Source organism: Drosophila ananassae, chromosome XL (assembly GCF_017639315.1).
Source record: "Drosophila ananassae strain 14024-0371.13 chromosome XL, ASM1763931v2, whole genome shotgun sequence".
NCBI classification, from domain to species: Eukaryota; Metazoa; Arthropoda; class Insecta; order Diptera; family Drosophilidae; genus Drosophila; species Drosophila ananassae.
In genome coordinates, this window is record NC_057931.1 from 2405926 (window position 1) to 2420169 (window position 14244).

The window sequence follows — 14244 nt, forward strand, 5'->3', positions numbered from 1 at the left end:
GGTGGCAGCACCAGTGGTGCATAGGTGGCGGTATTTTTGCCATCGATAGTTATCGTTTCCGCGAACCGGGCGGGAAATAACGAACCGGGTAAATATATTGCTCCAAAATAAGTTTTAAACCCCGCAGTTCCATTAGAAACGCGACACAAGACGATTTAAGTTTTTAAATAATTCTCTTTAGTTTATAATACCGATATTATCGATTATTAGGTATATAAGTAGGACAACAGTATAATCTTTCAGGTTTAAAGCTTAAAACTAGTGATCGTTTCAGAAAAAATGGTCAATTCCGCCCCAATATCTTAAAATGTTATGAAATTCTTATAGAGATACTTACGCTCTAAAACTAAAGTCTTAAAAATTTCTTTTGGAAAAAATGTTACTTTCAATAAGGAACTATCAGACTTTAAGGACTCTCAACTAAAAAAACTATTTTGAGGACCAACTCAAAGGAGTTCAGAAAAAATACCCAAAATATATTATATTTCTTGCTTCGAATTCTGAGAGAAGCGCATTAATTTATTTTACAATAAAAGAAAGATTAAATAAATCGAATTTGAGAAAAATAACTTACAGCAAAACTATAGATATAAATAATTTCAATAATATAATTTATGGAACTAAAAAAAAAAAAACGTAAAACTGAAAATTAACCTTGTTTCCGGCACTTTCAAAATGCCTACTCACACTAATCGGTATTTCTTAGAACACGTCATTATTTATTTGTTAGTTAGTACGCCTAACTTATCCAAGAGTACATTTAAAAATAAACGTAACTAGATTATCGAAAAAAAAGGTCTTAAAAAAAAGTTGGGCTTTCCGTATGAAACCCAGTTGGTATCCTTTCTTTTTGTTTTCTCCCTGTTTCTTATCAGTGTCCTTATGTCCTGATCCTCTGGTTTTATTTCTGATTTCAACTACATTTTATCAGTACGTAGTAGAGCTAAACGAGTCCTTACACCTAGCAAAAAAAATAGTAGTCATAGGATTAAGGAATACAATGTACAAAGCAGTCAAAGTTTCGCTGTTTCGGGTTTTTTTTGGGGCACAGGGGCATCATAACAACGGGCAGGGGGGGCAGGGGGCATGGTGTGTGTGTGGGTGTATGTATGTGGTGGTAGTGGGCTAAGGTGAAAGGGTATAAAGGGGGGGAGGGTCATCATTTTGGCATAGCAAGTCTTTTTGTGGTTTTGACTCCGTTTTCTCATCCGGAGCAAGTTCATCCGCCTTAGATGTTGTTGCGATTCCTTTGATTGCCTCCTCCGCCACCGCGCTGGTTGCGATTCCCGCCTCCTCCTCCGTTTCCGTTTCCTCCCTGGAAGTGTCCGCGTCCTCCCGAATTGTTATTGTTATTGTTGTTGTTAAAGTTCTTAAAAGGCATATTGTTGTTGTTGTTGTTGTTGTTGAAGGGCATGTTCATGCCCATGTTGTTCATATTTCCCATGGCATTGAGATTTCCACCACCGTTACCGCCTCCATTCCCTCCTCCGCCATTGCCACCGGCAAAGGGATTAAAGGGATTCCCCCCATTCGGCATACCCGATCCTCCTCCTCCTCCATTGCCACCTCCTCCTCCGACTCCGGGCGGCATGCCCATGCGTCCGGTGCACGGCGGCGGCTGATTGAAAGCCGGAAAGTTGCCCATCATCATCCCGGAGATGCGGCCCGGCCCGAGGCAGATGTTCGGCGGCGGCTGGCGCAGCATCTGGGCCAGGTTGGGCGGCGGCTGCGAGAGATTCGGCAGGATGACGGCGCCCGTGTTGGAGCCACCGGATCCGCCGCTATTATCCTCGGGCAGCTGGGTCACATGCCCGTTGTCGTCAATGTAGATGAAGAGCTTGCCGAAGATCTGCAGCAGAGTCGGATTGTTGACGATGAAGCTGGTGTCGAAGACCTTGGGCATGTCGGAGGGGATCTGGTGGAACTTGCTCAGCTCCACGAACACCAGGTTGAGCTGCTGGTTGACCATTATCTTGTTGTTGCTGCCGAGGTTCTTGTACCAGTTGGAGTTCTGCATCAGGCGGCGTATCTCCGAGATCTCCTTGCTGCCGCCGGAGAATGTGGCCGGAGTGCCGCCGGTCGGACTCTGATTCGAGTTGAGGGCAGCCGCCGACTGCTGCAGGTGGGCCCGGCGGGGATCGCGCCGTGGATCGGCGCGTACGGACGGTTTGTCGGCCTGAAGATTCGGCGGTGGGACGCTCATCGATGGCGGCGGCACGTTCATGGACGGCAAGCCAGCCAAGGACGGTGGCGGCGACATGGGTCCGGCATCCTGGGCTCCTCCATCCGAGTCCGGGGAGGCTATTCCCACTTTTCCGTACGAATCGCCGAAGCTGCCAAAGCCATCCGAGTCCTTCTCCACCAGTTCGGGTAGTCCCAGGATGCGGCGGACGCGCGGATCGCGCAGCTCCCGCTGCTCCTTGTGCAGGGCCGAGGCCCGCAGCTGCGAGTAGTCCGGATCATCGACGTCCACCATGTTCAGTTGCCAGCGGATCGGCATGTGCGAGAAGATGGCCGCGTCTATCTCCGTGGCCGGACGGTAGTGCTTCATCGGCTCGAACGGCAGCCGCATGTCGATGTCGCGCTGCCGCTTGTGCTCGTCGTCGTTGTGGAGGCGCCGGCGGCGCTCCTGCTTCTCGATCTTCACCGGATCGTAGTCGTAGATGGAAGTGCGCGCATATAACGATGGAGTGGCCGGAGCTGCCTTGTTCTCAGGATGCGAATCCTGATCCTTCTGATCCTTCGGCGACTGTGACCCCGGCTCGGGAGTGGGTGTCGGGGTCAGGGAGTGCGAGTTGGAGTTGGAGTTCTCGTTGGAAGATAGGACATCGCCGTCGCCGCTGTGCGCTTTGAACGGATTGCGGATGATGTCGCGGTAGAAGGCGGCCCTGGCCTCCGGATCCGACTGCTTATCGCCGAACAGGTAACGGCTGAACACACTTGAGGCCGAGGACGAGCTGGCGTCCGTAGTCTTGGCCGAGGTCGAAGTCTTGGCTTGTTCGTCGCTAATGGGGGGCGGAATCTCTAGGTTTGGCGAGGTGGCGCTCACCGGCACCACCAGGGGCTTCGCGGCCAGGCTCTGGCCGAGCATGTTGCTCATGAAGGTGGGCAGATCGAAGACCGAGGGCATCGGTGCCTCATCCACGACCGGTTCATCCGCTGCCTGTGGAGCCTCTTCCGGCTTGGTCTCCGGCTTCGCCAGCTGCTCCTCCTGCTTCTCCTCCTCGGCATTGGACTCGTTGCCGTCATCGATCACCAGCTGCTCCTCGTCGTCGCGATCATCGTCCACTGGAAGTAGCCGAGAAATGGAATGGAAACGGAATTATAGACAAAGCAGATCCGGAAATGTTTGTCAGTTTGGGAGAATCCCAGTGCTCGTCGAATACTGTTCCCACTACTCTCGATATACTCACGCGGATCATTCAAGTTAACGTGGGCGTCCTTCAGATACTGGGTGTAGTCCACCATGATGAAGCCGTTGCTGTTGGAGTTGCTGTTGACCTCCGCCTCCGGCTTGGGCGGCGGAACGCTGCTGCTGCTGCTGCTGCTGAAGGAACCAAAGGTGAGACAGGGATTACTCGGAAGACCACACTCTCACTTACCTCATTCCCGCCTGGTTGGCCTCGGACTTGGCGTCCTCGGCCTTGCGCTGGATCTCCCCGATCTCGATCAGCGTCAGGCCGGCGTCGGTCAGCTGGCATAACGGAATCTGCATCATCTGCTCCAGGTTGGTGATGCCCAGCTTGCTCAGCTTGGTCATCTGGTCGGCGCTGAGGACGTGGCTGAAGTTGCTCAGGTCCAGGTGGGGCGGCAGGCCCTTGGAGGCCGGCGACGTGCTTCCTGGTTCTGGGACGGCGCCCGGCTTGGTGCCCGCCGCCTTGTCGGCCCAGCGGGACTTGCGCTTCTTCTCCTGCGGCGGCGGATTAATGACCATGTCCAGGAGTGAGGGTATGTTGCCTCCGGCATCCACCTGCTGCTGCAGTTGCTGCTGTTGTTGTTGCAGCTGTTGCTGTTGTTGCTGCTGCTGCTGCATTTGTTGCTGCTGCTGCATCTGCTGCTGCTGCTGCTGCTGGTGTTGCTGCATCTGAAGGGGCTGGTGTTGCTGATCCTGCTGGTTGCGCCGGCCCACGCCCGCACTGGCCAGCGTGCTCCAGGTGTTATCCCGCTTGTACTGCTCGCACAGCTCCTCGTGGCGCCGGGTCATCTGGCCGAGGGCCACGTCGCGGGAGATGCGCTTGAAGTCGCCGAGTATCTCCTTGGGCGCCGTCTCCATGTGCTTGAGCAGGATGTTGCGGAGCTGCTCGGAGAGCGGCTCGCCGTGGTGGAAGAGGCAGTCGTCGCCGGCGTAGCAGTCCATGCCCAGGTAGTAGTATTTACAGGGGAACTCCTTGTGCATGTAGGAGCACTTGTCCCGCTTGGCGCAGCAGTCCATCAGGTAGAACTTGCACAGCTCCAGCTTGCGCGGCTCCACCCGTCCGCCCATCTTCTCCAGCCCGTCGCCAGAGTCTCGCCGATTGCGCTTCGTCCCGCCCCCGCCGCCGCCTCCAGGGCCTCCTCCTGGCCCTCCTCCGCCACCACCATCTCGGCCATCGCGATCTCTTCGCTTGCGGTTCCCTCCTCTCTGATCCTTCTCTCGATCGCGGCGCATCCGACGCCTCTGGTTCATCCCTCCGCCCCCGCCTCCGCCTCCGCCACCGCCTCCGCCGTTTCCATCCTCGTCCGAGTAGGAATCGTAGCTGCTATAGGGATCTGGCGGCGAGTCGTAGCCTCCCAGCTGTCCCGCCGGACCATCGCCCAGGTCCGGCCAGTCGGGCGGGCCGGAGAAGCGCTGGCCAAGCCCCGAGGAGGAAGTGGGCGGACCTCCGGGCGGCGGGCTGCCGCCTCTAACGTTCAGCATCTCGTACTCGTCCATGTCGTCGCTGGCGCCACCGCCCCCCAGACCGACGGCTTCGTCCTCCTCGCGACGGATGCGTTTCTGTAGGAGATTGGAAGGGATTAGTGTTAGTTCTTGCCATTTCTATAGAGGATTAGGCTTCCAATCAAGACTAGAAACTAGAACTAGACTGAGAACCGCCGATTAGAACTAAAATTTATGACTTTTCGAGTAATTGCCTCTCCAATTACATTTAAATAGTGAACTAATTAAGACTATTAAGTAGAATTCGGTTGTTCCTATCTGCTCCTGACCAGATAGCCCTGGAATACGAATCGATATGATCTTCAGAAGCCTATTGTATAAACAGAATTGGAGTTTAAGCCACTCAGGAGTGAAGTACTCTTCAGATAGCAACCTGGAAAGTGATCCGATGCGATCTGTAGAAGACCTACGCGATGGGAGGCGAACCTATTATTGGAGGACCATGAAGATGGCCATCGATTCCCAGAGTTGGCCCACGAATAACCGATTCGTCGGGGACTTTGGTCACGACGGATCAGCCCATTAAGATAATTAAATGTGAATGTGATCGGAGAGGCATAGTGGGACGGACTAGTTCGTAGATATTGGGGTTAGGGGGGCCGCCTTACTTGGTGCTCCTTGTCCTTCTTCTGTTCACGTTCGCGTTCTTTTTTGCGCTTCCGGCGCCGGCTGCTGCGACTCGGCTGCTGGCCGTGCTGGGAGGCGCCACCGGGTGCCAGATCGCCGCCGGGTCCCTCCGAGGAGGCGTCGCCGCCGAGCAGGTCCTGATTGAGGGATCGCATACGCGGCATGGGCGGCTCTATGCCCTTTTTCTTTAGGGCATTGGCAATGGCGTTTTCAATGCTCACTGCGTGATCATCTAGAAGGAGTTTCGGTTAAATATGAGTCATGTATGTGGTGGAGAAGCAAACAGGACAAGGACATGGACAGGGATCATAGGGTGGGTGCCTAGGAGAGTCCCGTCGTTGGAGCTTTACCTTCCAAGGGCCTCGGCTTCTTGGCCTTGGCCGTCGCACTGTTTCCATTGCCCAGGGAATCGCTGGCCAATCCCATGTAGACGACGTCCTCGTCGGGCATTTTGTTCTTCATCTCGACGCCCATGAACTGGACGTCCTCGTCGGCTGTAAGTGGCCTCTTCGGCGGTGGCTGTTGCTGTTTCTGTTGCTGCTGCTGCTGCATCTGCATCTGCATCTGTATCGGTATCGGCATCGGCTCATCCTCGTCATCATCATCGTCTATCTCACCGTCCTCGAGATCCTCCGCCAAGTCAATCACAGCAATGGACGACATTGTGGCCACCAAAGTAGCGATCTCAAATTACCAATCACAGTGTTAACCAGAAAAGTGAATCTCAATCGAATTGTCCTTGTAAGACTTGCTTGTAAGCAGCAACTGCAAAGGGAGGATATGGAAAGAGTTCTGGTTGGAAAAAAAAGGTCATTTGGAAAAACTGATCCCTATGGATTTAAACTTTTTTCTTTTTTTTTTTTTAATTAATTTTTTTTTAGCTGTGTTACGTATAAACCTATAGCAGTGTATATATTATATTCGGAAAATTCGTTGAAAGATATTTGTTTGGGTGGGGAGCCCCTCACCTCACACATGCGATCGAAAACTCACAACTCAATGAAATATTCTGTCCGACAATCTTCCAAATATGTTTCAACATAAAAAGCAAACGTTCCTTGTTTCGAATAATTTCAAATTTAACAAATCCAAGGCCTACCTAACAAAAGATACAATTTTTTAGATAATATTAAAAATTACTCATTTTCGAAAACATATTTGATTTGATTTATCATTTAAAGTTGATGTCTTCAGTTGCTTTCTAATCAAATTAATTGGAAGATAAAGTGGCTTATCGGTACAGGTGCTACTAACATTATCAGAAATTGAAAGAAAAAAGTTTAGAAAACAATTACATGTTTTTAAATTTCAAATAAATCATGTTTTAAGACTTAATCCTAAAAATATATATAGCCTATGGGTAGAAAAATGCGAAAAATTCAACAAACAAAATGCGAAAGACAAGTTCGAAAAACATTTCAAAATATTGACATTTCGAAAGAAAGTACCGTACGAAGCAGATCACACACACAGACAGACACACACATGCACACTCTTGCTTGTGTGCGTTTTGTTTATCGGGGTTGGTAGTGGGGAGTGGGGGAGGGGGGAATGTTTGATCCGAACTTGAATGCCAAATGTTCAAAGAGTCCAAATCTAATTAATGAATATGGTAATATAGGGCGATATGAGAGCCTCAGCGCCGAGCGCGTGTTTCATTCTGACTTTGGGGCTTGTTTATCATGTCATCTCCCTCGCACGGCCCATATATACATACATACAGCTACGGCGTGTATGTGTATGGGTGATAGATGGAAAGGAAAAGAGAAATATGTATGTATGTGTGTATGTTGGTACATAACGGTGAATTGCTTACACTTTTCGCATTTATATGATTGCCGATCCACGAAATAACTGTTTTTAATGAGGCGAAAGTCAGCTCATTGTTTGAACATTTTCTCTAATCGAGTTTGCGAGGCGTGATTGCGATGATGATGATGATGTATGTATGTGTGTAAGTGTATGTTTGTGAGTTTAAACAGCTGCGCACTTTTCAGGCCCGTACAAACATGCATATATACATACACATGTATGTATGTAGATAATAACAATAACAATATATGGGCTTCCTTGTTGTTGATCGCTTTTGTTGCTATTGCAACATGGGAGCATTGGCGCTGTGTTTTTCAAAACAAACAATACAATAGATATGTCTTCGAAGGCCGAAAATTGTTTGTTATTTTTGTTGGGGTGAGGGTGAGGGTAAGGGGGGCTGGCTCTTTGCCCCCTTTCTGCGCATCTGTCCGTCTCGCTCTCACCCGCAGCTAGGTGAAGGTGTGGGGCGTGGCGTAGCGAATACACTTATATACTGTACTGCATGCATGTATATATGTATGTATGTATGTATGGATGTACATATGTACGCATGATGACTGAGCAGGCAGGCAAATGCACGCATACATACAAACATATGTACACCAAATGCGTATTTCTTCGATTTCGTTCTTTTTTTTCGATTTTCCAACTAAAAACAAACAATTTTCGGATCTTACATTTGGATTTGTGACTTTGTGTGGATTATGAAACATTTAGAACTTTTTACTCGTTTATAACATTGCTGTTCGATTGGTTTTCGGTTATGGGTTCATTTTTTGGCTTGGTTTTCTTTTCGTTTTTGTCGTTGTTTTACTTGACTTTTTCGCTTTTGGTAATTTTTCGCATTGTCTTTTGGATTTGGCGTCGCTTTTTGTCTGCTTACATAATGGAAGAGTGGTACAGTAGGTGAATAATATATATATATTTAATATATATATATATATATATATACATGCATATACGGTGTACGCACACATATATGTATGATTGCGTTTTAGCTATGCATATACTATGACATACATATATATATAGGTGTGAAAAATCGTCGAGAATTCGCAGCCAATTTTGCAAATTATATTCGCTTTGATTTTTTTTTCTAATATATATGTACATATATGCTGTCTCGCTCGCTCTGTATATTAGTTTCTCTGCCTGCGGCCCTGGCCTCAGTAAATCTCTCTCCCCTCTTCTGTTCCTGTTACTGTACTGATACGCTCATATGACAGAATACAATATACAAATACATTAAATTAAATAAACTTCTTCGTCCAACTGCAAATTTTTTTCAAATGAATTCGTAGTAGCAGTGTTGCCAGACATCGGTTTGCTTTTCCCCCCCTGTGAAAACGATCCCGCATAAATGCCTTTTTGGTATTTTTATGTGGTGCGCCTTATATATCGATATCTGTGTTGTGCCATTTCTATGAATAATTTTTTAAAATAGGAAACTGAATGATTAAAAACATTAAAAAATAAACATAATAAAGCATAGAATTATAGAAATCCTTTGAGTCTTGACTATCGATAAGAAATGTTTGACGCGCCAAATTCAAAATTCTCATATATAGTGTTGGGAAACACTATATACGGGAGGAAAGTGGTTTCTATTTGTTTTTTTTGTTCGTTTTGAGTTAAGTAGGTTAACTTTATATCAATATAATACTGTTTTTATCTATTTCTGAAGTAAATCTTCTAACTTCAATGAATCTTCCTGTTTATCAGTGTTGCTAAACGACTAAACTCCCCAAGCTATTCCAGCTATCGCCGATCTTCGCGTGGGGCGATCTTCCTATATATATATATATGTAGAGATGTACATATATGAGCTGCTGATAACGCAGACGATCAGTTGGGTGTGTGTTTTTCTTGTTTAAAAGAAAGTCCGGGTGTTTAGCATGGCCAGCAACTCTAATTCCCAAGTCCAGACGCCATCTTTGATCAGCAGCGACATGGTCAACAAACTCCCAGGAAGCCAGGCCCAGTTGTCGGCCCAAAGCAAGGTCAGTTCAATGCGGCATATCAAAGACATAACCTTGACACTTATCACCCTTTGTGATTGTCACAGAGCAACGGAATCGAAGCCCCGCAGTTGATGATCGTTTTCGATGCCGGCGATCTGAACTCCGCCCGCCAACAGTTGCTGCCGTCCCTGCAGGACCCCTTCGGCGCGGGCGCCGTTGCCACGGTCCTGCTGCAGGAGAGCATCGCCGAGCAGTTTGTGGGTCTAGTGGCCCAAGATCTGCGGCCCCTGAGCGAGGCGGTGGCCCAGAATCCGAGCCGAGTGAAATCCGTGGCCCAGATCAACAAACTCAAACTGAAAGTGGTCAAAGGTGAGCACCTGAAACCGGAGGAATCTCCACTGCTGGTGTACGACACCGTGCACAGCTATCTGGGCGATGGAGGGGCCACGGGAGTGATAACCCTGCACGTCTTCCGCACCGCCAAGGAGGCCGGAGAGCTGGCCAAACGCGATGCCCTGCCCTATGGCCAGGTCAGCATATGGAACGAGAAGCTAGCCTGTGCCTATGAGCTGGTGTCCCGCCTCCCCACGGACATATTCGCCCTCAACTGCTTTAGCCCGGACCTGAGCCCTATCAGGGAGGCCTTCACTGCCAACAGGAACGACGTGTCCCTGGAGAAGAACTACCACTACGAAAGCCTTGTGGTTGGCAGTAAACGGAGGATTATCGTCTTTCCCGTTGGCACTATCTTTGCGAACTAGGTGCCAGGTGCTTGATACGCCACACTTTCTATACCTCTCTTAAGCATTTTAATGTGTGAATTTGTTTCGTACGTGGGGAATATATATTCTACAAACCTTTTTAATCCAATCTCTTTTTGTGTACAAAGTGTACTGTGGAATTCCACTCCAGTTTCGAATACCTTCCAAATTGTATGTAATTTTTTGGCAATATTTTTCTAAACCTATGTACAAATCTGAACGGATCGTTGTATATTGTGGGTGATTGGGGTAGGTCCTTAATACATAATCTCTATGTGCAACAGGCGCTTTTCAGGCATGCGTGGAGACTTTCCCCGAAGATGACAATCTCCGGAAAATGTAGGGAATTGAGTACAAATTTAAGGCACACTCCAGGTCAGAATGTTAGGGTACAATAATATACAATAGATATATGTATATATGTGTTATGTATAGAATGGCAATAGTTTTCTGCCACTGTCGTGAACTATCTTATCGTTGTGTTGTAAGTTTAGATAAAGATAGAAAAGTTACTGTAGTGTGCGAATTGGTTTCTTTTGTTCGTTTCTGTTTGTCCATTAGAGCTTTGGCATTTAAACTTCAATTGGCACTGCTATTGTCTCGGCCAGGTCTGTCTCAGTCAGTGTGAGTGTGCTGGTAAATCTTTACCTTTCTCTCCGCCAAGTTGTTGCCAATCTTTTGTGGGCTAATACACGACGAGTTTCCCTTAGTTTTTCACTATCTGGACGTTGGGTACTTCCTCGTTTTCCACGCTGCTGGCTCAGATTGCTTCTGTCTGTGTGAGTGGGTGGCTGGAATTGGTGTATTGTGTTTTCAGTGAGTGGGAATTAAGCTGTAACTAAACAAAGATATTGTACTTCAAAAATCAGAGTGCCCTCTCGCTCGCTCCAAGTCCGTCCCCCCTTTCTTTTTCTTTGCTCGCTCTCTCCAGTTCTTGCACCCCCGGATGACGTAGTGGCTCTTTTGGCTGCCATTGCTCCACTTTCACGGGGCTTGGAGAGCGCCGCAAGAGAGAGAGCGTTGGAGAGAGTGTTAGAACATGGGCGTAGAAAGGGGTCTTAGGCTTTCAAGCAGTTTCATTTTAAATCCAACTGATTATCCGCTATGAGCTTGTACTTAGTGCTAGTTAGTAGCAGCTTTTAGTTAGTATTAGTTCTAAGTACACCCCGCTTTAAAACTGAGAGACTACGTCCCAGTGCCCCTCAACTAGTTGTTGTTACTTCTCTCATGGTTAGAAGCGACGTTGGCTGGCGCTGCTTTTGTTTGGGTTTTGTTGTTGCCAGTCTGCGCTGGTTCCCGCTACGCCGAGGTGGGCTCTCTCTCTGCTTCTGGATCCGTTCCCGTCATCCATTGCCCGTCGCCTTGGGCCGCCCCCGCAACCGCTCCACTCCGTGCGGATGGGGAGAATGCAACTGCCAGTCGTTCCAGCTCCAGCTCCAGCACCAGTTCCAGAACCAAATCCAAAAACAGCTCCATAAACAGTAAGAATCCGCCAGAACAATGCCACCGCACAAGTGGACGGACGAGTCGCGGGACGCCAGCTGCTACTACGATGATTCCGCCGGCACTGCCAACCGATTCCGTCGGAACTCGTCCTCCTCGAATGGATCCGGGTCCGGGGATCGCACCGACGACGAGGCGGACGACGAACGGGAGGCCTTCTGTTCCGGGGAACGGCCCCTGATCCGCTCCAGCGCCGGAGCGGAGGGTGAGTACCTCTCCATAAGACGCACCATCCACGTTCTGGTTTTCCGTTTTCCGTTTCACGATTCGCGTTTCAATTGTAACCACTTGGAACGCTTCCTAATGCCGCATTTCACGCCACAGTGGACTGTTATCTAAGAGGGAAATATTTTATTTTCAAAATACGATAAACTTTTAATTACTTAACAAAGTAATTTTTATTTTTAAACGGCATAGTAGTTCATCAAAGTCAGGTTCAACTTTGGGAAAATTTCACAATTGTGGCGCAGTTTTTTTTTTTTTATCATTTGTCCCAAGTCTGATTAAATATTTAAATGGCATTCCAACAACTGCGATCATGAAAACCGGAACATGTCGATGGTAGTACGCCTCCGAAATAATCCATTGCCTCTCCCCCCGCCAGATACCGATGGATGTGGCCTGATGAAGACCCGACACATCTTCGGACTCATGGGCTTCCTGGGATTCGGCGTCGTCTACGCCATGCGAGTGAATCTCTCGGTGGCCATTGTGGCCATGGTCAACCAGACAGCCATTCCGCACAGCAACTCTTCCGTAATCGACGCCGACACGTGTCCCATGCCAGCGCCCGGTGGGAATGGGAGTGCTCCGATCCCCATCCGGGAAGGTGAATTCGTGTGGGATGAGGCCACGCAGGGCTTGGTGCTGGGCAGCTTCTTCTACGGCTATGTGATCACCCAGGTGCCCGGCGGCCGCATGGCGGAGCTGTACGGCGGCAAACGGATCTATGGCTACGGAGTACTGATCACAGCCCTCTTCACGCTCCTGACGCCGCTGGCCGCTCACTGGGACCTGCCGCTGCTGGTCCTCGTCCGCGTCCTGGAGGGCATGGGCGAGGGAGTTACCTACCCAGCTATGCACGCCATGCTGGCGCAGTGGATACCGCCGCTGGAGAGAAACAAGTTCGCCGCCGTCGTCTATGCCGGCTCCAACATTGGCACGGTGATATCCATGCCCCTGACCGGGTGGCTCTGCTCGCTGGACTTCCTGGGCGGCTGGCCCTCGGCCTTCTACATCTTCGGACTGCTGGGCATCTTGTGGTTCGGCTGCTGGATGTATCTGGTGTACGACAAGCCACGGGATCACCCTCGGATCTCGTGCGCGGAACGGGACTACATCGAACGCAGCCTGCAGGCACAGCGACTGATGGAGGAGCCAGATTTGGAGGAGGAACCCGATATCGAGGAAGAGTGCGACCAGCAGGAGAATCGGGTGAGGTTGAGAAGACCTGTGGAGGCGGAGGGGATACCCTGGCGCTCGCTGCTCACCTCAGTGCCTCTATGGGCCATCCTCCTGACGCAGTGCGGCCAGGGCTGGGCCTTCTACACGCAGCTGACGGAGCTGCCCACCTACATGAGCAACATACTCCACTTTGACATCCAGTCGAACGCCCTGCTGAACGCCGTTCCCTACCTGACCGCCTGGTTCGTGGGCATAGCCTGCTCCGCCCTCGCCGACTGGATGCTCGCTCGTCGCTACATCTCCCTCATCAACTCGTACAAGCTGTGGAACACGGTGGCGTCCGTTGTGCCGTCCCTGGGCCTGATCGGCATCATCTATGTGGGTTGCGACTGGGTGTGGGTCACCTTCATGCTGGCCGGCGTTGGATCCTTCGGAGGAGCCGTCTACGCCGGCAACCAGATGAATCACATCGCCCTGAGTCCCAAGTACGCGGGCACAATGTACGGAATTACAAACTCGGCGGCGAACATCTGTGGCTTCCTGGCGCCCTATGTAATAGGTTTGATTATCAATCACCGGGAGACGCTGACCCAGTGGCATGTGGTCTTCTGGCTGGCGGCGGGCCTCAACATAGCCGGCAACTTCATCTACCTGATCTTCGCCAGCGCCGAGGAGCAGAGCTGGTCGAAGGGCACCCCCCGGAGGCATGCTGTGCAGCGAAGCCAGCGGGCTTGATCGATACATACTTCCCAGCTAGATCCGAAGCATTTGTGATAATTCCAATATATAGTATAAATATATATAGATTATGGACTCGAAGTTTCCCCCGGATGCACCAGAAGCGTCGTCAGTATTTGAAGTGGCTTCCAAAAACAACCAAATCATGATCATGAGAAATGTTAACTGTTGTAGTGTGTCGTTTTATATGGACTCTTGTTTTGCTAGACGTGCTGTTCTTTTTTTTTCCATTTTTGATACCAATATTTGTACCAATCATATGAACATATATATATTTATATATCTAAGATATACACACACTCGAAGGATGTTGCACATTCAGCTTTAGAAGGAAATTATACACGGCTATACACCTACCAGGTGTAGTTCTATATAGCGTTAAATATATATAAATATATTATATGTATCTGTACTTGCAGTACTACCATATCCTATAGATACGCCAGTTACTAAGTCTGTGACGAACGGATGAGTCGAAATAAATCGCATAAACATATCAATTATATGATTAACAGAT

The 14244-nt window shown here is 49.2% G+C and overlaps 3 protein-coding genes across 12 annotated transcripts; 2 read left to right on the forward strand and 1 right to left on the reverse strand.

The window, feature by feature from the left end:
• Window positions 1-479: 479 nt before the first annotated feature.
• On the reverse strand, window positions 480-8695 carry LOC6503656 (protein suppressor of sable). Of its 9 annotated transcripts, none has more exons than XM_032452542.2 (6): window positions 8472-8695; window positions 5896-6310; window positions 5527-5777; window positions 3603-4975; window positions 3414-3547; window positions 480-3288 (listed from the first exon to the last, which is right to left on the reverse strand). In XM_032452542.2, exons 2-6 carry the CDS (start codon window positions 6206-6208, stop codon window positions 1229-1231), a joined length of 4131 nt encoding a protein of 1376 aa, XP_032308433.1. In that variant the 5' UTR covers window positions 6209-6310; window positions 8472-8695; the 3' UTR covers window positions 480-1228. The 9 variants fall into 9 exon arrangements, with proteins under 9 accessions (XP_032308433.1, XP_014761005.1, XP_032308435.1 ...); XM_014905519.3 differs by having other exon boundaries at window positions 8381-8695; XM_032452544.2 differs by having other exon boundaries at window positions 3414-3538; window positions 8244-8695.
• Window positions 8696-9112: 417 nt separating this feature from the next.
• LOC6504003 lies at window positions 9113-10186 on the forward strand. The gene is made up of 2 exons (XM_001963954.4): window positions 9113-9360; window positions 9426-10186. The coding sequence occupies exons 1-2, from the start codon at window positions 9256-9258 to the stop codon at window positions 10080-10082; spliced, it is 762 nt and encodes a 253-aa protein (XP_001963990.1). The 5' UTR covers window positions 9113-9255; the 3' UTR covers window positions 10083-10186.
• Window positions 10187-10217: 31 nt separating this feature from the next.
• LOC6504004 (putative inorganic phosphate cotransporter) lies at window positions 10218-14232 on the forward strand. 2 transcript variants are annotated; one of them, XM_014905651.3, is made up of 3 exons: window positions 10218-10331; window positions 11318-11790; window positions 12190-14232. In XM_014905651.3, the coding sequence occupies exons 2-3, from the start codon at window positions 11583-11585 to the stop codon at window positions 13722-13724; spliced, it is 1743 nt and encodes a 580-aa protein (XP_014761137.1). In that variant the 5' UTR covers window positions 10218-10331; window positions 11318-11582; the 3' UTR covers window positions 13725-14232. The 2 variants fall into 2 exon arrangements, with proteins under 2 accessions (XP_014761137.1, XP_001963991.1); XM_001963955.4 differs by having other exon boundaries at window positions 10325-11790.
• The last annotated feature ends 12 nt before the right edge of the window (window positions 14233-14244 follow it).